General features: G+C 35.3%; 2 protein-coding genes across 6 annotated transcripts; one reads left to right on the top strand and one right to left on the bottom strand.

Moving 5' to 3' along the window:
• Nucleotides 1-287: 287 nt before the first annotated feature.
• On the top strand, nt 288-8,260 carry LOC133872823 (uncharacterized). 5 transcript variants are annotated; one of them, XM_062310442.1, is made up of 10 exons: nt 594-795; nt 879-969; nt 2,972-3,044; nt 3,141-4,260; nt 4,347-4,638; nt 4,847-5,056; nt 5,257-5,430; nt 6,431-6,631; nt 6,735-6,848; nt 7,604-8,260. In XM_062310442.1, exons 4-10 carry the CDS (start codon nt 3,182-3,184, stop codon nt 7,940-7,942), a joined length of 2,409 nt encoding a protein of 802 aa, XP_062166426.1. In that variant the 5' UTR covers nt 594-795; nt 879-969; nt 2,972-3,044; nt 3,141-3,181; the 3' UTR covers nt 7,943-8,260. The 5 variants fall into 5 exon arrangements, with proteins under 5 accessions (XP_062166423.1, XP_062166426.1, XP_062166424.1 ...); XM_062310439.1 differs by lacking the exons at nt 594-795; nt 879-969 and adding an exon at nt 288-478; XM_062310440.1 differs by lacking the exon at nt 879-969.
• Nucleotides 8,261-12,564: 4,304 nt separating this feature from the next.
• On the bottom strand, nt 12,565-15,679 carry LOC133873791 (probably inactive leucine-rich repeat receptor-like protein kinase At5g06940). The gene is made up of 2 exons (XM_062311556.1): nt 13,286-15,679; nt 12,565-13,099 (listed from the first exon to the last, which is right to left on the bottom strand). Exons 1-2 carry the CDS (start codon nt 15,567-15,569, stop codon nt 12,747-12,749), a joined length of 2,637 nt encoding a protein of 878 aa, XP_062167540.1. The 5' UTR covers nt 15,570-15,679; the 3' UTR covers nt 12,565-12,746.
• Nucleotides 15,680-25,354: the final 9,675 nt, after the last annotated feature.

The raw sequence follows: 25,354 nt of genomic DNA, 5'->3' as shown, positions 1-25,354 counted from the left end.
AAAAAAAAGAAAAAGAAAAAAGAAAAAAAGAGAGACCATTAATAGGAAATGGCAGGATGGGAGAAAATGACAATACCGGTAATTCCAACCAAGACAATGATGGCAGTTTAGGTATACCAAAAAAACTTGCACATAACGCGTACCGTAACCGGGAACACCCGGTCGCTCTCCTCTCCACCGACAACCTCTCCCGGTCACCCCCACCACTATTCCGTACATCCATGATCCCATTCGAAGCCCCACGACACTTGCCCTTTTAAATGCCCACCCTTCCCGCACTCCACTGAAACCACCCGCTTGACTGAGAGAGAGAGAGCATTAATTGCTGTGAGAGTGAGAGTGAGAGAGAGAAACAGAGAGACAGAGAGAGAGAAGCTTTGACTACAAGACAATCCCGAAGATTGTCTGCTAGCATTTTTTCTAGATTCCGAAGCTTGTTTGAAGTTGAACTTTCGAAGCCAGGTGAAGAAAAGCTGCGGTGAGTTCGAATTTTCGCTTTCTTACTTTTATTGACTGTTTGTTACAGCCTTTTGCTGTCATTATCATTTCCGTCGTCTTTTTATATCTGTTGGCCGGTGTAATACTCTTTATGTGCTATGGTAACTGACAACACGGGAAACGCATTGATTTGTGCTTCGAAAAAATATGTGCTCTGATGAAAGAACCTTTATGATAGCTAGATCTTGAATGTAACGGTGACGGTGACGGTGACGGTGAGGCTGTGATTCTAGTTTCTGTCTTTAGCTGAGCTTCAGGTTCGTTTTGTTGTGTTTGGAAACTTGGTGTGGCTCAACTGTAAGTTCTAGTTCTTCAATTTTGGCATTCTCTCTTTGTTTGTTTTAGATTTTTGGATTTAGCTTGTTAACTGCTAGTTCTAGTTTTCTTGCTGTGTTTTTGTCTGAGTGATAATGAAGAAGATCAGGTTCTGAGGCTCTGCATTGGGAGGTTTTTTTTCAGTGCTAGAAAAGAGTAAGTTTTAGTGTTTTGATTCATCCAATTTAGATAAGGGAATTTGATGTCACTGTAAAAGCGCGGATTGCATGAAACGGAGGTGAGGAGTAGTAGAAATTTTTGTTGCTTGTTCATGTCTAAGCGTCGTGTGTCAAATTAGCCTCTGCACAGCTCCTCTCCGGTGACTCGTCTCGTCGGTCCTGTACGGTTCTAATCTTGCCACGTCACCATCTGTGAGTCTGCTTGCTCGTCAGTTGTGCGATTCGAGTCCTCCCACTGTTAGTGGTTATGATCAAAACCGAATCTAATAGCAGAAAACGGCGTCGCTTCAATCTAGCCTCATTGACTGCTTGTTGATGTCTAAGCGTCTTTTGTCAAATTAGCCTCTGCACAGCTCCTCTCCGGTTACTCGTCTCGTCGGTCCTGTACGGTTCTAATCTTGCCACGTCACCATCTGTGAGTCTGCTTGCTCGTCAGTTGTGCGATTCGAGTTCTCCCACTGTTAGTGGTTGTGATCAAAATCGAATCTAATAGCAGAAAAACGGCGTCGCTTCAATATAGCCTCATTGACTGTTGATTCTAATTCTGATTCTTCTCTTGTATTCTAAGAGAGAGTCTCTACTGATCCAGGTCTGGAATTGTAACGATACGGGAGAAAGCGCTAGCCACTTTGTTATTACTCAAAAAAACTGCTCAATTTAGATTTTCTAAAATTACTTATAATGTCTGACTCACCTAATAAGTGTTAAAATTCTAAGTGTTCCACATGATTTAACTAGAATTTTAACCATGTGTATATAAGCTCTTGGGTGCACTCCCTTTGCAAACCAGGTTTTAAGGTGAGTTCTACTAAGATTTGTAATGTTTAGCATCAGGACCAGCCACCACGTATGTCGAGTATGAATGCAACTCATCCTACAGATAGGTGTTTAGCTGTTCTATCATGCTAGCGAAGAAGCGCCCTGTACCTACCGACATTCCAAAGAGATGGTGTTTGTTTTTTAACATATGAAACTAGTATCTTTTGGAACATTGGCTTAGTTACAATATGTTTTGGTGTTTACATAGTGCTGATTGCAACTAAAAATAAGTTAGGAACATAGGAGGGCATGTTTTGAAGTGAATGAGTTTTAAGCAGAGCTGAAAAGTGTTAGATCCAATGTTTCTCTAGCACCATAGCCTCAGAATTAGGCTACAATGCTTTGAAATAGTTAACATGAAGACATTTGAGTTACACTAACCGTATGGTATTCAAGAGTAACATAATGGTGATGGAAATTCTGCAAATAAATTGTATGATATCAAGTTTATTTTCAAGTTTTATGCTTTTGGTTCCCTAACATTTGTTGAGACTTCTGTTGTGTCTGGAAACGCCTTTCTTTCTTGCAAAGGTGGAAAACTGAGAACATGTCACAAAGTAGTCTGGAAATTTCCAAATGGAGATTTTCCCATACATTGTTTGTCGGAGTCCCTGTGAAATTAATTATCTTTATGATGTTAGCATCCTGAATTCAAGCTAATGTTCCATACTCTCTTGTTCTCCATTGATTGATCATCAAGTATCACCTATGGGCTTGTACTCTGTTCTGGGGTGAACAAGAGAGCATACTTGATGTTTTCTTGCCCTTTTTCTTCTGGTTTAACAATGTGTAAACCTTCAAGGTGGCATCTAACTCTGTAGTTTTTATTAATTATTCAGTTCTAGCATGCCAAATGATTTATTTAGTTGTCTTGTGTCCTGTTTCTGCCTCTTTTTATGCTTTCCTGTTTCCCGTATCTCTGAGGTGCCATTGTTGTGGCCCCTCAGATCGTTAGTCTGGGCTTGCTCAAGTTGAGTGATTATTTTTAATCCCTCTTATTCTTACCCATGGATTCCTATTTGTGTTTAGTGATATTCCTCTTGTTAGCTTAAAATACGATGACAAGTAGATCAAATTATGTGTTATAGCTGGCACACTGGTATTGCATTTTGTTCAATGTCTCGCATCTGCTGATAACCTAAACTGGTGCCTTGTCACAGCCTTACCGAAGACTGAGGAAAGAGTCACAAAAACTTCTACATTGTAGATGAGGAGGAAGTCACTACAATAAAAGTAAGTGCAATTATTTGCTTTATGCATCTAGAAATTGATCTTTCTTAAGGAGCTTTCCTAAGGTTCTTGATTGTAATCTTTTCTCCTTTGTCTTAGGTTCTTCATTTGATTGCAATTGCTGAAGGTTAAAAACAAGTATGAAAGAGATTGACAAGAAGAAAATTTCAAATAACAACCCAAAAAAGCGCTCTGGAAGAATTGATAGGAAAGACCATAAATTGCATCAAGAGCATGTCAGCAAAAATTTGAAAGCAAAAGAAGCTCGATCGAAAGCACCATCTCCTACACCAGACTCAAGTCTTTTAGTAAGTGCTTCAAACGTGGGCACAGAGCCCTCTGAAGTTTTCGAAAACATCGTTATACATTATGTGGATGATGTCAACAGGTTTGAGGAGGCATCTCAAGATTTAAAAGCTAGTACAATGATTTCCAAAGAGATCAAGGATGAAGTTCTAGATTATCACTCTATTGATTTGGAGAAAGAACCTAACAAGGGGAAGGAAGAAGTGTCAGATTCTGAGACAAGAAAAGATTCGGTATCGTCTCAAGAGGATCCGCTGACAGCTGATGATGAGAAAGTGGAAAGAGCTTCTAGTGTTAAAAGGAATTCCTCAGAGATCTTTCCCCTGGAATCAAGAGAGAACTCTGATCTCCAAAACAACAAACCACAATCTAAAGCATTGCATAACACTCCTAAGAAATCCACAAGTTCTAAAGGGCCTTTTAAAGTTGTGGCCAAAAGTACTTCCAAGATTGATTCCCAAAGTATGAATTTTCCTTCTAAACCTGCATCAGAATCTTCTGAAGGAGTTGATGGTAAGCCTGTTGAAGAGGTAAAAGAATTCGAAGATGTCTTGGATGGGGCCTCAAATGGTGCTCAGAGTATTAGAAGCGACGATGAAACAGTTGATGCTGAAGACAGTGATGAACATGAGGATGAGGCAACTTTGGTTCAAAAGATTGAAGAAATGGAGATGACAATTGGAAAACTTGAAGAGGAGCTGAGAGAAGTTGCTGCTCTTGAAATTTCACTTTATTCTGTAGTACCAGAGCATGGTAGCTCAGCACACAAGGTGCACACTCCTGCTCGACGCCTGTCCAGACTCTATATTCATGCTTGCAAACATTGGACTCTAGACAAGCGAGCCACAGTTGCTAAAAATACAGTATCAGGCCTTGTTTTGATTGCCAAGTCCTGCGGTAATGATGTTGCAAGGTAGATATATTATAATCAGTGTTTTGAAACGTTTTTGTCAATTTTTGCAGTGTAAAACTGACAGATATTCTGTCCCATGTTTTAAGGTTGACCTTCTGGCTGACGAACACTGTTGTGTTGAGGGAGATAATCTCACAGGCATTTGGCAGTTCCCGTCAATTCAGTCCAGTGACAAGGTTTGCTGAGTCAAACGGGAGTAGCAAGGGCAATGAAGGGAGGTCTACAACGTTGAAGTGGAAGGGTAGTTCTGGTAGCAAGCAAGCTAATGGTTTTATGCAGTTTATTGATGATTGGCAGGAGACAGGAACCTTCACAGGTGCCTTAGTAAAAGTTGAATCCTGGATTTTCTCTCGGATAGTTGAGTCAGTATGGTGGCAGGTAAAAACGGAAGGGACTGTATAATGAAATATTATGAATTAATGTGGTTATTATAACAAAAACGTGGTGATCATCTGGCTGAAGCAATTTTCTTTTTTTCAATTAAATTTAATGATGATAATAAACTAATGTATAGCCATCAGCCAATTTATAAGTGACTTTTATTACTATAAATGACTTTTATGTGCTTTCATCCTTTATTTTTCAGGCTTTAACTCCAAATATGCAGTCTCCAGCTGAGAATATGTCAGCCAACAAAACCATTGGAAGGTTGTTGGGACCAGCCCTGGGAGACCAGCAGCAAGGCAGCTTTTCTATCACCCTATGGAAAAATGCTTTTCAAGATGCATTGCAACAGCTCTGTCCTGTTCGAGCAGGAGGGCACGAATGTGGTTGCTTGCCTGTGTTGGCAAGAATGGTATGAAGTCTTTAACATCTGTTTTCCCTTTTTCTGCAACTTCGATTCCTTTGTCACAGACATTGAAATAAAAGTTCAGGATATCAAATTTTCTCATTTTTCTTTTTTCTTTTCTTTTTTTGGGCAAACTCTAACCTCTATCAGCTTTCTTAAGTTCCCCTTGATTTGGAGGGTTAATTAGATATGATTTCTTTGATTAGGTTATGGAACAATGTATTGCCAGACTAGATACTGCAATGTTTAATGCTATTCTGCGTGAGTCAGTCCATGAGATTCCAACTGATCCTATATCAGATCCCATTGTTGATTCCAAGGTTCTGCCTATTCCAGCTGGAGATTTGAGTTTTGGATCTGGGGCGCAACTTAAAAATTCTGTATGTATCACATTTCGCTTTACTTTTATGTGGTTTGCACACAGTTTATCTAACCATTGCCTGAAAGAAATTGACTGACTCGTCTGTTGGAGAGCTAGCCTTTTTACCTGCAAAGAGATCCTTCAGCTTGTTAGAAAACAGCACAAATTATTTTACTTTCGACTTATGATATATCGACTCCAAATACTAATTGTTACTGAAATGAAATCAATGTAGTTTACATTGTAAAGACGGTTTCAACAATTCAAATATCTGAAGTAGGTATATCCACTAGAATAGTGTGGAAAATGAACATGGTTTGGGAAAGAAGTAATATCAGTGAGAATAATCTTGGTCGTTGAAAAATGTAGAGATTTGCCTTTTTAATGAAGTACACCAAATATTTTCTGTTGATTGTGATTCCCAAAGTGACTAATGGGCCTTTGATGGAAGGCACTGCATGGTTGAATATTGTCTATCTTCACAATGAAGAGCACAGCCAGCAAATACATTAAGGGAGCACATTTTATGTTCAGCGGAGACGGAGATTATTCTCTATTCATTTCCCATTAAATTTGAACAAATAAATTCGTGTTTTAGCATGGAATTGTTACTTAAACAAATTAATATCGGTAAATTAAGAAATCGAGTTAATGTAGTCATAGCTACACTTGTAATGAAAAGTGTTTGTGGCATCATTTCATAGAATTACTTACCACAAAGAAAATTCATTTCGTAGAATCAATCTCCCCTCTTTGATATGAAATCTTGAAATTGCGCTGTATATAGTGGACTCTTCGAATTCGGTGCTAGATCTTACTTTCATGTAATCATAACTGCATGTGCATTGGTGAAAATCTGAGGGGGTGGGGGGTAAGCAGAACAAGAAGAAAGAACAGCTGGGTGTCCAAATATATCCTTGATTGATGTGATGTATTAGATTTTATTGACACATTTTCAATAAACAAATTTTGATGAATTTTCATTACATGTGTTAATGTGAGGCTTACTCTTCGTGCAGATTGGCAATTGGTCTAGATGGCTTACTGATGTATTTGGCATGGATGATGACGATCCTCTGAAGGAACATCAGCACAGAAATGAGGATGATGACGGGCAGGGTGGAGATGGTGAACCTAAATCTTTCCTTCTTCTCAATGAATTGAGTGATCTTTTGATGCTTCCAAAAGACTTGCTTATGGACCGATCAATTAGACAGGAGGTTTATTTCAGCACATTAATGTCAAAAATATTTTACGTTCTCATCTATTTTGAGCTCCATGTCTCTAACTTGATTGAAAACTTTATGGTCTCTTGTTTTCTAGGTGTGCCCATCAATAGGTCTTCCATTGATTAAGCGGATGCTGTGCAACTTTACTCCAGATGAGTTCTGTCCTGACCCTGTCCCAGGAGCGGTATTGGAGGCTCTGAATGCTGAGGTATGATTTTGCTTTCAACCAACCACCCCTACAGCCTCATGGTAGTCTTAAAATTCTCTTTTTGGTCTCTCAAGCTCCACTACCAGCGGAATGGTGCAATTATGGTAGATAGGCTATGGAGCATAAGGTAGATGCTTGTTAAAGTATTCATTAAACAATTAAATTGACTATTTCCCATCAGCTTAATCTTTTAAGATAAGTGGTAATTTAACATGGTATCAGAGCCAGAAATCTTGAATTCGAACCCTGACTCTACAGTTTATTTCCCAATTCAATTAAATATTCCACGTGTTGGGCCTCACTTATTAAAGGGGAGTTTGACCTCACATGTGAGGATGAGTGTTAAAGTATTCATTAAATGATTTAATTTACCATTTTTTATCAGTTTAAGCTTTTGGAATAAGTGATGATTTAACTTGTACTAGATGTTGCTTGCAATCTACATTGAAAGAACAAAGTCCTCATAGAGGCCTGATCAGTTTTATTAGAGGTTTCCTGTTTTAAGTTTCTTAACAATTTAACTTCATACAGCACTTATCATTTTGGTGTTGCTGATGGCATACATTCAAAGTCTAAAAAATTTTGTACTTTCTGTATCACAATGATTAGTGGAGAAACTATTGGAAACCAATCCATATATTTGGTTATCCAGTTTCTTACAGATGGAAGCATCACCAGAAAGTTTTGTGTTCTCTATTAGAAAGAGATTATTGCTGGTAACTAACCTTTGATGTATGTCTATTTCCTTCGATTAGAGTATTGTGCAGCGGAGATTGTCAGGAGACTCGACTAGAAGCTTCCCTTATACAGCTGCTCCTGTTATCTACTACCCTCCTTCCTCTGCTGATGTGGCAGAGAAAGTTGCAGAGGCAGGAGAGAGATCTCCATTGGCGAGGAACATGTCTGTTGTACAGAGGAAGGGGTATACCAGTGACGAAGAACTCGAGGAACTAGATTCTCCTCTCACATCCATCATCGACAAATTGCCATCTTCACCAACAATCACAACAAATGGAAATGGTAAACAGGAGCATACCAGTTATGCTGGCACAAATGCAAGGTATGAACTCCTTCGTGAGGTCTGGTCTATGTGACACGAAGTCTATATGAATATTTGTTGTTTTTGTACCACAAAGGAAAAGTAAGGAGAAAAGTAGAGACTAAAAATTGTGAAAAATAAAAGGAAAAAAAAATCAAGTTGTTCTGGTGTCTTAGGGAATTCTCAATCCATTAGCTTTCTTGTATATTGGACAGTGATCAGTTACCATATATAGTTGAATGATAGATTCCATTCTATTTGGAAAACTGTTTAATTGGTGTCTGAACCAGTTTGTCAGAAGGAAACAAAGGTATCCCAATTGTTCATAGAAAGCTTTTGAATAACAAAAGAGATATGCATGCGTACGTTTGTATGCTAAAGTCTTTGAATGCTTTTTAACTGCGTAAAAAAGAATCCAAGCTGATTTGTTTGAAAGAGTTTAGGTTATTTTATTTCGAATGAAATTTGTCTCCAAAAAGAAATAAATCGTCGTTACGATTGAGTTTTGAAGTCCTAAGCTTTTGCCTTCATAATTTTCCCTAATCAAACATATAATAACCGCAATCGATACAAGTACACAAGGTGTAAAATATGAACGGGAAAAATGCAAATGTGTGTACTCTTTTAGGTTCCCAACACTTCGTATGAAACGATGTTCTCTTCTATGAAATGAAAAATGCATTGGAGACCCAAATTTATACTTCAAGAGAAAGAGGATTGAGTTTTAACATCAGCCAACCAGATCGCTACAATATCACATCGGGTATCATTGAGCCCGAAATCATAGCACATCCACCTTTTTATAATGTTTTTTAAGGTATAAATTCATACATTCTTTTTTTCTTTCAAGGCAATGAGTAAATTATATTAAAGACAAAACAGAATACATGGAAATCAAGAAAATAAAAAAAACAGAGAAAACAAAGGGGAAGAGCCCCTACTGCTAAAGGAAAATGGGTCTAAAGCTAAGGTGCTCTTTATGAATAATGTTAGAAGTTTCTCGTGTCCTTTCAATAATTATGTGAATTTGAAAATCACCATTAGGCTTGTGATTGATTATTATTGAATTTTGATTAAATTGTGATTTTAAAAGTTACATCAGTTTTTGAAGGGATACAAGAGAGATTTTTAGAATTACTCGTCGTTTATATAGTTTATATGCTTATTAAAAAGGATAGGAAGATGTAACCGTCACTCTAATTTCTTTTGCCAATATTTTACATTGAGAAAGCGTTTGGGACAACTAGTGATTAAAAATGGTACTAAGACAACAATTCTGAATTCGAACCATGATTCCACAGTTCATCTCTTATTTCAATTAAATATTTTATGTGTTGAATTTCATTTATTAAAGGGAGTTTCGGCCTATATGTGATGGAGAATATTAAAATATGAATTAAATAATTAAATTCATTATTTTTATATTATTTTCATTTTTGAGATAGTCGATAATTTAACAAGCAAAAAAGTTTTTTTATTTTTTTATTTTTTTTATAGATACTTTGAAAGAAACAAGCAACAGGGAAAAAAACTAGAACTATGTGGAAAGAAGCCTACCACCTCTCAAGAAAGAGGGGGGGTCTTTGCCACTTACAATATGAATTCAAGGTAAAGGAGAAGGATAAGTGGGAATGCTACCAAAAAATGATCTGGTTGCGACCCAATGTGCCACATAATGGGCACAGAAGTTTGCACTTCTTGAAATTTTTGCAGCTTTCCAAGAGGAAGAGGCTGAGATGGATCCAATCATTTTCAAAATGAGGGATGAAATCCTCCAATCTTGAGAAACATTTGGATGTCGGAGAGTAGAGATGACAACTTATGAATCACCTTCCAGAATAAAGTGATCAAAGTGTAAAGAAGTTGCCAAAGAGACTGCTAACTTCGCTGCAAGGGCTTCTCCATAATTTGGATTGCATGGTGAAGAGATTTGAGAAGCCATATGGAGAATGCGACCTTCTGAATTTCTGCATACTGCAGCTTGAGCTGAGAAAGAATCCCTAATAGCTGTATCGAAATTAATAGTCACCCAGGGTGATGTAGGAGGAATCCATGTCTCAATTACAATAGGATGAAAGGGGTGCCAGGCAGTATAGTACTCCATAGTAACATTATTGATATGCTTCGAGATAAGGCGGATGTCAATAGTGATTCCTTCATGATAAGATTTATTTCTATAAAACCATAGAGATCACAGGTTACCGCGGCAAAAATCTGAAATTTATGATGATCAATTGAAGGTATCTTCAGAGAAATCCCTGGAGAGATAATCTGTTGTATCCAATCTGCCATAGTGTTGAAATCAAAAGCTGAGGAATCCAGAGGCCAAAAGGAGTGTCTCCAAACAAACCGTGCAAAAATGCAGTTGAAAAATAAATGGTGAAGAGAGTCATCTGCAATTTTGCAAAGAGGACATTCTGGTTGTCTATTTGGAAAAGGTAAGATGGAATTGATTTTGGAAGTAGTTGGAAGTATATTCCATGCAATTTTCCATAAAAACAGACGCAGCCTATCATTTAAGTTTAATTTCCAGAGTTTCTTCCAAAAAGATTGTGAGGAGGGGATAATCAAGTCTGGATGATTTCTAGTTAAGATAGAAAGGCAAGCTGAACCAATTGAATACTTTCCAGATTGAGCTGGAGTCCATAAGTATTTTGGGCTAACATCAGAGGATATATGGAGTTTGATAATTTCTTGTGCAAAAAAATATCAAACACGGAAAGAATTTTGGTAGTGTTCCACTGAGATGTGCCTGGGATAAATAGATCTGAAATGAGCAAGGAAGGAAGTTCTCTGTTACCTAGATTTTTCGGGGCTGGTTTGAAATTAGGCAGGGTTGGAATCCAGGTTGTTGTCCAAACAGGGAAATGAGAAGTGATGGATACTTGCAGACATGTCCCAGATATAAGCAAAGATTTACATCGGAGAATTCCTTTCCAGAGCCATGAAGCATTTACCAAGTCTGGGGAAGATAGAAAGGAACCATATTTGATATATTTTTGACGTAGCTGATTCACCCAGAAGCAGTCATGATTAGACAAAAGTTTCCACCCAAGTTTAGTAATCAATGCAAGATTAACATCATACATAATTCGGATACCCAAACCTCCAAGATGAAGCGAAATGCAAATAGAACGCCAAGATTTAAGAGAGAGGTGATGAGATTTTCCTTTTGGGAATCCCCACCAGAAATCTTTAAATCTTTTATCCAGATCTGTGCAAAGGGATTTTGGTAGAAGAAAGGTACTCATTGTATAGGATGGTATAGAGGATGCGGTGGCTTTGATGAGCACTGTTCTTCCTGCTTGTGACAAAGTTTTAGCACGCCAACCTTCAAGTCTCCCCAAAACTCTTGCAAGTATAGATTGAAAAGCTTCCTTTTTTGATTTTCCAATGAAAAATGGAAGTCCCAGATAAGAAGCGGTGGCTGTAGTAGATTTAAAAGGTAGAATGTCTATGATATTGTTGATAGCGGAGCTTGAAGTATTTTTACTGAACATAATTGAAGACTTAGTAAAAAAGTGTTGATTTGTACCTATTATTTACTTTTGTTAAAATATAATCTTTAATTCTACAAACCCTACATTCATGACTTGATAGAATTTCAAAATCTTTGAGAAAATGTATCACCAATTGTAAGACATTGGAGTTGGTGCAAATAATTAAAAGGAGAAATTTTACTTCACCCTTTTGAACTTTTATCATTTTTGAAATTTTATTTTACCCATTTGAACTTCCATCACTTTTGTATCGAAATTTTTTTTTTTAAAAAAAAATCCCAATCTCACTCTCCCGTTAGGGTTTGGGGTGAAATCAGATATGACCATTATACCCTTGTAAACTTTATAAAATTACAAAATTACTTTTAGCTTACAATTATATTTTTATTTTAAATTGGAGCATTTTAAGAATTTCAACCGTTTTCGTTAGGATCTAATAGAAAATCTTAACGAACGGATAAGATTGACATTATTTTAAAGTTTTGATACACTAAATTGAGTTTTTTTTTTTTAATTTTTTTTTTTTAAAAAAAAAAAAAAAAAACTAACTTTGGGATGAGAGAACATTACAAAAATGATGGGAGTTTAAAGGGGTTGAGTTTTTCCCAACTAAAATTTGATGTTTATATCATGGAATATGGTGGACCAATTATTACTGAACGGCCAGCCGGTCCATGGCCCAAGCTCAACTTGCCCGAAGGTCTATCCGTCGAAGGTCTATTCGTTGACAGCCAAGGTTTCCTCGATTGAGATATCGGTGTGCGGTCAACTGTATCAACCAAATATAAACAGTGAAAAAATCTCGTAGCTCGTGACATTTGCATTTGAAGGATGCACCTAAAATTCATTTTCTAGGCTGACGGACCGGTGAAAATGTCAGTATGACAGAGGCCCAGAAGCGGCTAAATCTAGGCCTACACTAAGACCAAAGAGATGATGACGACACTGCGTTGAAACCACTGAAAAAAGTAGTACACCAGATCTCTAGACAAGATTCGTTTCTAGAGTCAAGGCACCAAACCCTAGACTTCCATGTCTTTAGTTAACCCCAGAACTTGGTTCAGTAAAATTCAAGAACAAAATTAAAATTGTAAAAATATCAAGTAGATTGCTGCCTTGACCATTGGATCAAGTTTTCTTAAACATACAAGAGGGGGCACTCATGACTGCTAGAGTATTAAAACAATGTAAAACTCTTGGTATTACTATTAAACAAATCCCAAACAAATTCTGGTGCAGAACAGAAAATACCATGCCCAAGCACATTCTTTTACCAATCAGAAGTCAAGATGGAGAAATGTAAAATCAAGTTTGGCTTTACATTAAGACTTTGGAGAAAAAAGAAGCCAATCCCTGGATTCAATGTTCAGACTGAAACTGAATGCTAACAGAGAACTCTGTACTTGAAAGGGACTGAAGTGCTCTCACAACTTCAAACATGGATGGCCGTTTCTCTGGCATCACGGAAGTGCATTGGAGAGCGATTTCCAGAGCCCCTGTCATCTCTTTTTGGAAAGATTCTGATATCTTAGGGTCAAGAACTTGGTGTGCCCCATTGGTAATGTTAACTCTCCTCCTCACCCATTTCACAATATCAATGGACTCTGTTGCTTCTGCTTGCTCAGCCTGTCTCCCAGTCACTAGCTCTAACAATACAACACCAAAGCTGTACACATCTATTTGTTCAGTTGCCTTCTTGCAGTATCCATATTCTGCAATACAAGAATCCATTTTATAACATCAACATATTACATTTATGCAATATTAGGTAATCAAAAAGCAAATGATATAGTTAAAATACAAAATAGCTTCTCTGACATGCTCTCATTTGTTATGAAATACTTTCATGGTATAGTTATGTGGCAAGAAAATCTATGTCAAACTTGAATTCCACATACCTGGTGCATTGTAACATGATGATGCAGATTCTGAAGCCATGGTTGACTGAAATGCAGCTTCTCCCAAAATTCGGTCGAGTGCAAAATCTGTGATTTTTGGTTCAAAATCGTCATCCAGAAGAATGTTATTTGACTTAACATTTCTGTGAAGTAAGTGCGGGACATAATCCTTGTGAAGGTATGCTAATCCTTGGGCAACCCCGATGGCAATTCTCAATCTCACACCCCACTGCAACTCAAAATCTGGCCTGTTAATCAAATCCCCTAAGCTTCCCTTCTGTAAGAACTCATAAATTAGAAAGATTGAGTCATCAGAATGGCAAAAACCAAGAATTTTAACAATGTTCCTATGCCTGATCTTTGCTAAGGTCTTGATCTCAGCCTTCAAACTTTTGGACGAGTGGCTCCCATAATTAACGAACTTCTTTACTGCAACGAGTTCACCACTCGGTAAACCCAAAATGTGAACTCTACCAAATGCTCCACCACTTCCAACTGCACTTTTTTCATTCATTCCCATAACCAAATCATGCTCAGTGACTCTAAGAGGATAGAAGAATACCAGGCGCCAACTTCCCATTTGAGATTTCTGCTTGGAACGTCTATGATACACAAAAAACCCAGCAGCTAAAATCAAAGTCCCAAGACCAAAAGCTACAGATATCAGTGCACATGTCAATGCTGTAAGACCATCCGTGTCGTGTGTTGGCTGGTCATCAGAACAAGAATTGGGCAATCCTGGACCACAAAGTCCAGGGTTTCCTTCTAGAAATGAAGCCGGGAGACCTGAAATCAAAGAGTCTGGGACCCTACCAGATAGTTGATTGAAAGACACATTGAAGAGAGCAAGCTTCAAGTTTTGAAGCTCTTGCGGGATGGGACCAGTGAGATTGTTACCAGAAAGATCAAGGTAAGTTAGGACTGGTAAATCAGCAAGGGATGGTGGAATTTCTCCAGTAAGACTGTTGCCTGCTAAAGACAATGAGACTAACTTCCTGCACTTCTTCAATTCCGGTATTTGGCCGGAAAGCGAATTGTGAGAGAGATTTATTATACTCATAACAGGTGAATCACAAAAATTTGGAGGAAGTTCACCATATAAACCATTAAGAGATGCAGAGAATCTGTATAAGCTCTTAACCAACCCAAGACCCTGAGGAATTCTACTCGAGAAGCTGTTGTTGTCCAGCTGAACTTGCTCCAACTGAGCAGCCATTGATACCGAATCAGGTATTTCTCCAGAAAATCGATTGTTTTCAGCTCTAATGAGCTTAATTTTGGGTAATGACCATAAAGCATTTGGGAAATCACCCGACAACCCATTGTTCTGAACCTGAAACCTCTCAAGATTTATGCATTGATTAATGGAGTTGGGTATTAAACCACTGAAGAAATTTGTATGGAGAATCAGGTTTATAAGGCCTTTCCCATTACAAATGCCATCTGGGAATGGCCCCAAAAGCATATTCTGCGAAACATCAAAAGACACCAGGTTCTTGAGAGAAGACCCTAGTGTCTGAGGAACCTCACCACTCAGATTGTTTTGGGAAAGGTCCAAAATGGTCAAATTTCTCAAACCCAGAAAAGAGTCAGGGATTTCACCATGAAAACCCGAGCTTTGCAAAAGAAGCTTCTCCAGCTTCTCAAGCTTTCCGATGTCACTGGGAAGCTTACTCGGCAAGAATGCATTTTGAGACAAATCAAGAACAACAAGCTCAGTCAAGTTCCCAAAGACAGAAGGTACACTACCTGAAAGCAAGTTTCTTCCCAAGTTGAGCACTTGAAGGTTCTTCAGTGAGCCTACGCTCTCTGGGATCTTTCCCTGAACACGGTTTCCGCTTAAATCAAGCACTTTCAAAGAACCCATCTGAGAAATCTGATCTGGGATGGTACCCCAGATGAGATTGTTACTGAGATTCAGAGTTTCCAAAGTAGCACATTGAGAGAGCTGAAGAGGAATGGTTTGGTTAAAAAGATTGTCAGCAAGATTGAGGCTAGACAGATGGGGAAGCTCACATATCAAAGGTGAGATTTCACCAGAAAGGTTTAAGTTTTGAAGGTCGATAGAAGTAACAAAGAGTGAAGATGTGGAGATGCAGGTGATTCCAGCCCAGGTACAGTAATCGGTGGCTGAGGCATTAGACCAGCTTGAGAGGTAATTGTTGGAGTCTTCAATGGAGGCCTTGAAGGTCAGAAGGATATCTGCCTCAGATGAAGCTGCGTTGAGAATGAAGAATGAGAAGATTAGAGAGAGAAGAAATGGGAATGTGAAGGTTGAGGCCATTGGAGGTGAGTGAGTGAGCTTGGTTGTGTGTTCTTTTCAATCTTTCCTATATATCTGTGAAGTGAGACCGTGAGTGTGACTCAGAGAAATAGATTACTGGCCAATGCTGATGGGATCGAGGCCTTCGAGGGTATCTATACAAAGTTACAAAAAAGTCGCCATGACTTTCCAGGATTTCTCATAAAGGTAGTACTACATGTATAAAATTGTATAAGTTCCAAGAGAACTCCCCGCCCCAAAAAGAAAAAGAAAAATAAAATAGTAAAATATTCTTCCAGAGAAAATAGTCAGTGACCCCAGAAATTACAACACAATTTTAAGATCACATGTAAATTATCAAATGATTTTTTTATTTTTTATTTTTTTTAATTTTGCAAAAACTCATTTGTTAAAGAATGTTTAATGTGAGAAGTACTAGGAGACCGTTTGGTAAATTTTTATTTTTCAAACACTAAAACTCTTTTTAAAATTGGTTTATTAAATGAATTTTTTCAAATATAATTAACACACTTTTCAAAACAAACTATAAAACTCTCCTCAAAACACACAGCATTTCTAAAAAATAAAATAAAATACAAAATATTTTTTTAAAAATAAAAATAAAAACACACAGCCTCTCGCTGGCTGCTAAAAGCCTAAAACAGTCAGATGTAGTGGCCAGCCAAGCCTGGAAGATCATCACCACTGTAGTGCAACACTTTCTTCTTTCTTTCTTTTTTAATATATATATCTTCCAAAATTTTAAAAAATCAATTTTAAAATTTTCTCAAATGAAGCCCACCAAATCATTTCTCAATTTTAATCTATTTCAAAATCCGAAACACAAAAAATACTTCTCAAAATTTTATCTAACACGCCCTACTTTTACAGCTCACACCGGTATTCTTTCTATTAAATTTTCCTTCAAAATGAATTTGAGCCTCGGAAGGACTACCTCTCACCCAACTTATAAAAATATGCTTGAACATGTGATAAACACATGGCTAGAGCGAGTCTGGCTAGACTCACTATCCAGACTCTCTGCTCGGACAATAAGCTTCGTCTTCGAAGATAAGTTTTCTCATAAAATTTTTACTCTTTTTCCTTCTCCTCTCTCCTCTTTAGGTAGGAAAAGTCAAAATCCTATTTTCCTCTTGCATAGGCTTGACTTATTTTACACAAAAAGACCTAATTTATTCATCCATTAAAACAGTAGAGTGACAGATATGAGCGGTTTTGGACCTTCTTTATCAACAGCATGTTAACAGAAGTATGTGAAGATCAACCTCCTTTTTGACACTTTCCTCCCTTCATCTCCCCCGAGAAGAGAAAATTACTCGGTAATGCTGAACCTTTATAGGCTTTAGCATGTGAAATGGTGCACGGGGCCGGGGGCCCCAGGGCCCAGGCCATGCAAAAAAGCAGAAACAAAGCATGAATATTGAAAAAGTGAAAATAAGCTATAGTCTTACCATTCGATAATTGTCTGCATTTTGGCTTCAACTTTCAACGTAACTTTTCTATAATATCCTTTTGTGTTTCTTGTTTCAACTTTCTCATTATTCTAAGGCAGAAAAAGAATCCTAAGAAATAGTACATAGGATTTGACCTTTCACCAACCATACCAGAAACTTACTCAGACGAGGGATGTATTTCATTTCAAATATATATATATATATATATATATATATATATATATAGAAGATTTCTGCAGTAATTAGTAATTACCAAACTGTAAGAATTATTAATATTCAGGAAGAATCATTGTCATGTTGCAAAGTTCTGTTAACAAATCATTGTTACCGTCTTGCTTTAACCCCTGTGGCTGTCATCAAAATTAAATACAGATTTGTCAAGTGTGTTATGATAAGAATGATGAATATCACATATTGCGAAACCACCTGGGAAGAAAGTTATCTGTTTAGAGTAAATCGGTGATCATGAACGTCCTCATTCATTCCACTTGCCTGAAAATACTCTTCATGCTTTCATGCTTGATAATGAATTTTTTTTTTTCTTTTTCCAATACAAATATATTAACAAATAACTCAAAATACAATAAAAATTAAGTCACCTAGGTTAAAAAACAAAACCTCTATTCACTGTCATGTGATTTTTTCTCCTAATTCCTTCTTTTTTTAGCCATCACATGAAAGGAGGGAAATGTCTCATCTTTTCCCTCATTTCCTCGTCTTTTTTTTTTTTTTTTTTCTTATGAAGCTCTTTTCTTTATTTGCTGTTTGGCTAGAGGTTTCTCTAGCACTTTTCACCTCTCATGAGGTTCTACCCGTTGTCCAGTACGACTTATCCCCCCAAAATCACAAGTTCAGTGTCATGGCTCTACAATCGCGTTGTTTGTCTCCTCCTCTGCATTGGAAATCGGTTTTGTCCAAGTTTTTAGATCTAGTTTTTTAAAAGTTAGATTTACGTTCCTCCGATGGTCCCAGCTTCCAACGCGCCTTTCCACCATCTCCACCGGCGCTCCAGCTCCCCATAGTCCCCGGCCTTTTCTCCTTCCAACCTCCACATGCCACCTCTCATGAAGCTTTCCTTCACTCCACCTAATGCTGCAACTACTGATTTTTGGAAAAAAAAATTTTTTAGTTGTTTTTTCTTTTGTTTGGTTTTTTAGGGTATTTCTTGTGTATTTTTGTAGCGATGTTTGTGGTTTGCTGCTTCCGTGTTGTGTGGGTTATTGTCTCCCAAATCTTATGTGGTTTTATCTTTTAAGATAGACTTTTGTAACTGAATTTGTGTTGGTGCATCTCTCTTCTGCAGTTTTGGATTATAATTCTAACTGTGTTTTTATCACTTCAACTTTCTTTCGATGGTTCTCGTTGTTTCAAAGTGGGAGTTTAGATATGTTCGCTTTAATTTGTGCCCCATTAGCTTCTGTAACCGCCTTGTGCATGCCCTTGAGATGACCAGATGACTTGTTTGACTCATTTCCTACTATATGTAATTATTTCAACACTGTTTTAGTTTGCTTTAGGTTTATTGTTGAGGAGGTCACCCATTTTTTCAATTATAAGATATTTCACTCATTCTTCCTTTTAGATCAAGAGTGAAAAAAAATCCTCCAATGTAACCCTTTTCTTATTCAATTAATAAAAATAAAAAAATAAAAACTCAAAATACAATTTTGTTTTTTTTTATAAATTCATATTTGTAAATATTTTGAGAAACCATATTCTTAGGACAATATTTCCAAGTACATAATAAAATATATATATATAAATGGCGATGGTAGGTCTTTCTATCTAAGATCTCATGTGAAACGAAAAGAGTCCGTGAGGACTCCCACAAGAAATTTGGCTTAAGGTGTCGTAAAAAAAACGTGTCACCATATTTAATTTTACTTTCTCTCTCTTTTTCACAGCGTCTGAAGTTTTTTTTTTTTTTTTTTTTTTTAAAGCACCTAATAAGTCAAATCTCTTACAAAGGCTTGAAAAAAAAAAAAAAAAAAAAAAAAAAAAAAAAAAAAAAAAAAAGAAGAAGAAGAAGAAGAAGAAGAAGCCATTTGAGAGGGATAAAACTTCATCTGGGTTAAACAATGGAAACATTTTTTAGGACAATGTTTTACTTTTTATTAATTAATAACAACTAAAAACGCAAAAGGGATATGAAACTCTCGAAGCTCAGAAAGTCAAATGAATTAAGAAATGATCGATAAAACACGAGGAAAAGAACACGACACAGACTCGAAAGAAGAAAAACAAAACAACTTTCCCGTGAGTGTAGGGTGATGACAAGACAGAGTGAGAGAACCAGACAAAAGTCCACTTCGCACGTGCCAGCATTGGAACTCTTTTCAACGACATTAGTTGCGCTAATCTCAAGGTCGGTATTATCTTCTAATAAAACACTAAAAAAGGAAAAAAAATATTTAATATATATATTTAATTAAGAAAACATAGGCATGAAGTATGACTAAATTCCCAGATTCTATCAAAGAATGTCGTCAATTAGATTTAGAGATCCTTTAATACAATTTATAAACTTTTACTTATATACCAATTTGAATCTTTTATACCCTTAAAACCAGGTTATGTTCGTTAAACTTTATACTTTTATTTTTGGTCTTTTATATATATTTTTTTTAAAAAAAAATTAAAATATTAACAAATGATCCAAAATACTAAAAATAGTTTACCATTATACTCCATCAGAATACTTTTTCAAACAAAACAAAAAAAAATAAAAATTATAAATATCAATTTTTTTTTCTCATTTTATTTCTAAAAGTTGATATAATTTTTAAAATTAGCAATGAATAAAAATATAATGACAATTGAGATTGATCATTAGTAGATTTTGACGTAACTTTACATGTGTTCATGGTGAATCTTACATGTGAATTTCAGATCTAACCGTAAGGTTAAACCATCCATAAATCAATAAAATGACAACTCACAACATTTTATCTTACATTGGTTTGGACGGGTTATTAAGACTAATAAGTTTGATATTGGCCGACCAAAGTATGACAAATTCAACAATCTCTATTATAAAGTTTAGAGTGTTATAAACCGATGTAACAATTCATATATAATACTTATAATGTTAACTACTAAAATGTGAATTGTTACGTATAATTTATATGACATTTATCATGTCTACAACGTAATGTAATAATTCACGTAACACTTATCATATTAGCCATTAAAATATTTGTTGTCACGTGATAGTCCACTCGACTAATTTTTATAAATTATGATTTAACATGTTGGTATAGTTTCCAGTATGGTGTGAACTAAACATTATTTGATGTTCTTTACACTCTCCAAGAAAGCAAGAATATTGCAAAACAACTAAAATTAATAGACCTTTATGGGAATCTCGCTCTGATTCCTAAATTAGCTTATGAGAGAAAAGTATGCTCAAAGTATAAAATAATCAACCAGTCGTTTATACATGGTATGGGCCTATTTATAGACAAAGATGAGGAGTCAAATATGAATTAGGTTTACTACTTCCACTTAAATTAGGAGTGCTTAAAGTTTGATTTGGTTTGAGATTCTTCAATGAATCCTTACTGGACCCGTATTTGGACTACTATCCCAATTCGACTTGAAATAAAATTATTCCCTATAAACATCAAAGAACATGTAATTTTCACCATACCAAAAACTATAAACAAATTACAGTAAAAACATATAGCATCCTTAACCCCAATAAATTATTATTATTATTATTATTTAAAAAAAAACATAACAATAATGATTATGGATCCCTGCAACTTAGCCAAACCTACTTGAGATAGCTCAGACTTTTAAACTTATTATTATGGTGCCTAATCTCAATAACCTAGAACTACAACCGACATTGTGAGTAGGGGGGATGCATCTAGTGATGGGTTGTGAACATAAATGCTCACTTATTAAACTACAATGATATGATAATACCTTTAATTTCTTCCTATCACCAATAGTAACCAGCTAAATTCAAAGAAGTTAGTGAAAATAGAATGGATTCGAATCTGAGAGATCTTATATAAAATTTACATATTTAAATAAATTTCAAACGGCCAAGTCACCTACTCGAACAGATGAGATAATTCCATGGAAGCTAACTCACATCAATTTAGACAAAAAGATTAAAAAATTATAAAAATTATAAAAAACTTTACTTATAACTTTTGAACTTTTACCCATTTTGAAAGGTAAAATTTTAATACGTCTCAATTTAGGGTATCTATTATTCAGAAAGTTTCAATCTCAGTCATCCGTTAGAATTTTTCGTTAAATTTTACCAAAAAATTTCAAAATATTCATGTATTTATTTTTTTTTAAAAAAAATTATAAAAATTTTCAAAGATACATACATGGATATTCTTGCAAATTCTGTTAAATTATAACAAACACCTAAATCCTAGCAGTTGTTTTTCTTTTTTTTCCTAAAAAAAAATGATGGGTATTTTAAAAATTTTGACTAGATTTAATAAAAAAATTTAACAGAAGACTAAGATTGAAACTTTATAAAAAAATAGATATATTAAATTAAGACATTTTAAAATTTAGGTACATTCTTTTAAAATAGGTGAAAGCTCAGAATTATTAGCGAAATTATTAAAAAAAAAAAAAAAAAAAAAGGAAAAAAAATGGTGAGATCCTTGTCCAAAATTCCAAAATAAAAGATGTAATTACTATATAATTAGCTAGAAATGCAGTGATTATTTTATAAAGTGGGGGTGAGGTTTGATGAAAAAAGTTGGATGGTGGGGTAGGTGAATCGGCTGTCGCCCACTGCAGTCGGCCACCTAATTAATACCCTATGGAAGGAAGGAATGGTACATACTACATACACACTTTTGGGCAGAGCACAAGCGTTGCGGTGAAAATTGAAAAATAAAGGGAAAGGTTACTGGGCAGCTTTTTCTTCAAGTTGACCTTTTTTATTACGCCTCCATTTGACCTTTTTTCTGTGAAAAGGACAACCCATTATTGCACTTCTCTGGCAAAATCTATACAGAAAAATTTTGTTGTCGTGTCATCTTTCTTCGCCGGTGAAACAACGGAAATGGTTCGACTGTACTCTGTACCTTCTGTTCTTTTCTTTTATTCCGTCGTCGTCGTCGTCGTCGGATTTTCTATTAACTAGCTATTTTCCCTCTCCTTTCTCTCCAAACAAACAAAAATCTAGTACTTTGTTTTGTTTTTTTGGTGGTAAAGATTTTTACCCATTTTCTTTATTCAATCTAGTAGACACTTAAAAGTTTATTTTAATTTTAGCGACCTTTCAATTTCATTATTTTTAAAAATTGAATTAGGAGAAAATACTCCAAAACTCCATATGTTTTTTAAACTTTACGATTTAGCCCCTATATTTTTAATTTAGCCAATTTAATGCATAAGTTTATGTAGATTTTAAATCTAAAACCTCTAGCAATGAATCTTCTAATAAAATGACTTAAAAATACTACTATGTTAGTATCATTATTTTTTTTAATATATATATATATATATATATATATATATATATATATATATATATATATATATATATATATATATATATATATATATATCAAACGGGGTGGCTTGTGGCCAAATCCCATATAAATTTAATATTCTAAAATCTCCATCTAATTTTGCTTCTTATTAAAAACAAAATAATTATTTTTTTCATAAAATATAAAATGAGTTAGTTTGCTTGCGGCTACCTCCAAGTAAATTTATTTTATAGCATGCTTTGATGCGAGCTGCTCAAAATTTATTTTTTAAATTTTAATGGAAAAGGCATAATTGTATTTTTATATTATTTTTATTTATTTTTTTAAAAAATGAGGAATAAAAAATTTGAATTTTGTCAATTTAATTAAATATTCAAATATATTTATTTATTTTTTATTTATAAAAATTAAAATTTGTTCTTGAGGTTTATGAATTGAGTTCTTTTTTCTTTTATAATACGTTTTTTTAAAAGAAAAAAAATGCAGTATTGGTCGTTGAGGTTGGCCTAGATTACAAATCATTCTCTGTAGTATAAAAATTTATTGTAAGGTCTTTGTGGGTAAACTAAAATTACGAATCACTCACTGAAGTCGTTTTTCGTCAACAAAATTAATAGAATCAATTTAATTTCCCACGTCAGCACCAATAAGATGTCAAGACGCTTGATCATTTATACCTAAATTGTCATACCTTCTATCATGAGTTGTAGCTTATAGGATCTAGATTGTATTATTAATTATATATTAGATTCCCATTTATAAGCCTATAAAACAACATCATTAAAGAGTAACCCTTGAGGTTTCATTTAATTAACCCATTATCGTATTTGTCTTCTTTTTCTGCATTGATGTGTCTCTATATATATGATTTGGATCCCTCGAGTCTTTGATTTTGGCTATGTTTCTAGACAAAAGAGGGTTTATAACACAAAACTAAGCTTATAGTTGCTGCCTTGCTGGTAAAAAAGCCATGTTTTATAATAATTAGCTATAAATTTGGTCAATAAGCCATGATAGAATCCTGAAGAAAATCCAAAAAGAGTCAAGCCACATGCAGCTTCGACCGACCTACCATCATGCCCATAAACTAGATCAATAATGTATAATCAAGAGCAATCACGAACCAAAGATTTTCTATTACAAACTGTACGTTTGGTTCGACCGTGGCCGAAATTTTTGACATAACTTGCTAATTAAATATAAAATTAATAAATTAGGGTTGAAGATATAAATACTGATAATAAAATAAAGAGAAAGAAAAGAAAAGGAAAAAATACATAAATTAAGGTGATTTAGCCTATTCCATGCATCCACATGTTAAGGCCTTATAGGCTACATTGCTACATCTTTCTTTTATATTTGATTTGTGTACAAAGCTTTATTTATAGAGCTTTACAGTGATTTGAATATTTTCAAATACGAAATTAAAGTTAATAAATCCTTTAATATGCGGTAATCAAATCATCTAAATCCACATTCATCGATCACAAATGATTTCTATCATTTAATAAAAAGGTCTAACTCGTTTAATTAAATGAGTCAAGTTATGGTTGACTTATATAGTCTTATACACATGTCTCGACATGACCCCACAAGCCCAACACGAAATTAGTAGATTATTATTGAAGGGTCTGACTCATTTAATTAAATGGATTGAATTAGAGTTAACCTATATACTCCTATGAGTAATGCTAAGGACCATCTTTCTATCCTCCCAAATTAATGTGACTCTTCAAATCACCATTGAATTTGTGATGTATCACTCTTGATCCAATTATGATTTTAAAAGCCACATTAACTTTAAAAGAATATAAAAAATGAACCAAAAAAAAAAAAAATTGACCTCTAACATTACTCATAATCTTATATCTCTTCTTCTACACAATCGAAACTCCACCCGTAACCATGAATCCCACCGTATTTATGTATATATATATACATAGAGAGAGAGAGAGAGAGAGAGAGAGAGAGAGAGTTCTTCATTCTTCACTGACCCGTCAACCCTTTTCATGCATCGATCACGCGATTAAAACTGATCAGATTATGAGTGCCTCGGAATAATCATTCCACTTCTTTCGGTGTCCTATATACTAAATCTCGAATATATATTTAAGAATGTCAATGGATTAATAAAAATGCGTTAAACCCTTGAGAGTTGAGACTCGTATTATTTATTCTAATTGGCAGTTTTCGTTTGGTCTGTTCTTCTTGTAATTACTAATTAAGCCACGAATAATAGTAATTTATATACATGCTCGCTCGTCTTTAATATTCCTTTCCAAAAGTTAAAAGCACATTGTTAATTCCCCTGCGAATGAGTGAGTCAACTCTCAAAGCATCCGAGGCCGAGGGATATATGGCCTATGGGAGGGAGGGTGGCGGTGGCGGTGGCTGTGGATGTTTGCGCTGCTAATTTGTTTGTAATATTCCCTAGAAAAACAAGTCCCCAAGTCCCAACAAAGGATTTCGAGGTTGCCCTTTTTGTCTTTGATGAAGAAACCAGACATGGGAGTGGTGGGGTTGAGTAAAAACCTGCCATTATCAAATTTCACTCATTGCTTCGAAGAAAGTTACACACACACACACTCACTCTAACTCTATGCTGTATATATATATCCCAACATTGCTTTCAGCAGACGGTGGGAGAGTGGGGGCATCTCTCTTCATTGTTTATATTGCTTCCCATGTTGCTGTTCCCCCTCGATCATCCTTTATGTCAATCAACTTTTTTCTTTCTTTTTCTTTCTGTTTTTTGAGCTGGACAAGGACAGAGAAAGCCTTCACGATTTCACTCTAAACTCAGAAAAAAAAAAAAGTAAACTTAATATATACCAAAATTTGATCCGAATAATTG

Source organism: Alnus glutinosa, chromosome 7 (genome assembly GCF_958979055.1).
Source record: "Alnus glutinosa chromosome 7, dhAlnGlut1.1, whole genome shotgun sequence".
In the NCBI taxonomy this organism is placed as follows: Eukaryota; Viridiplantae; Streptophyta; class Magnoliopsida; order Fagales; family Betulaceae; genus Alnus; species Alnus glutinosa.
This window is presented reverse-complemented; position numbering and strand designations above follow the sequence as displayed.

Coding starts and splice junctions, on each gene's coding strand:
- LOC133872823 (XM_062310439.1), top strand. CDS start 3,182: ATGAAAGAGATTGACAAGAAGAAAATTTCAAATAACAACCCAAAAAAG. Junction 5,057..5,256: donor TGCCTGTGTTGGCAAGAATG/GTATGAAGTCTT, acceptor TTCTTTGATTAG/GTTATGGAACAATGTATTGC. Junction 6,849..7,603: donor TGGAGGCTCTGAATGCTGAG/GTATGATTTTGC, acceptor TCCTTCGATTAG/AGTATTGTGCAGCGGAGATT.
- LOC133873791 (XM_062311556.1), bottom strand. CDS start 15,569: ATGGCCTCAACCTTCACATTCCCATTTCTTCTCTCTCTAATCTTCTCA. Junction 13,100..13,285: donor ATCATGTTACAATGCACCAG/GTATGTGGAATT, acceptor CTTGTATTGCAG/AATATGGATACTGCAAGAAG.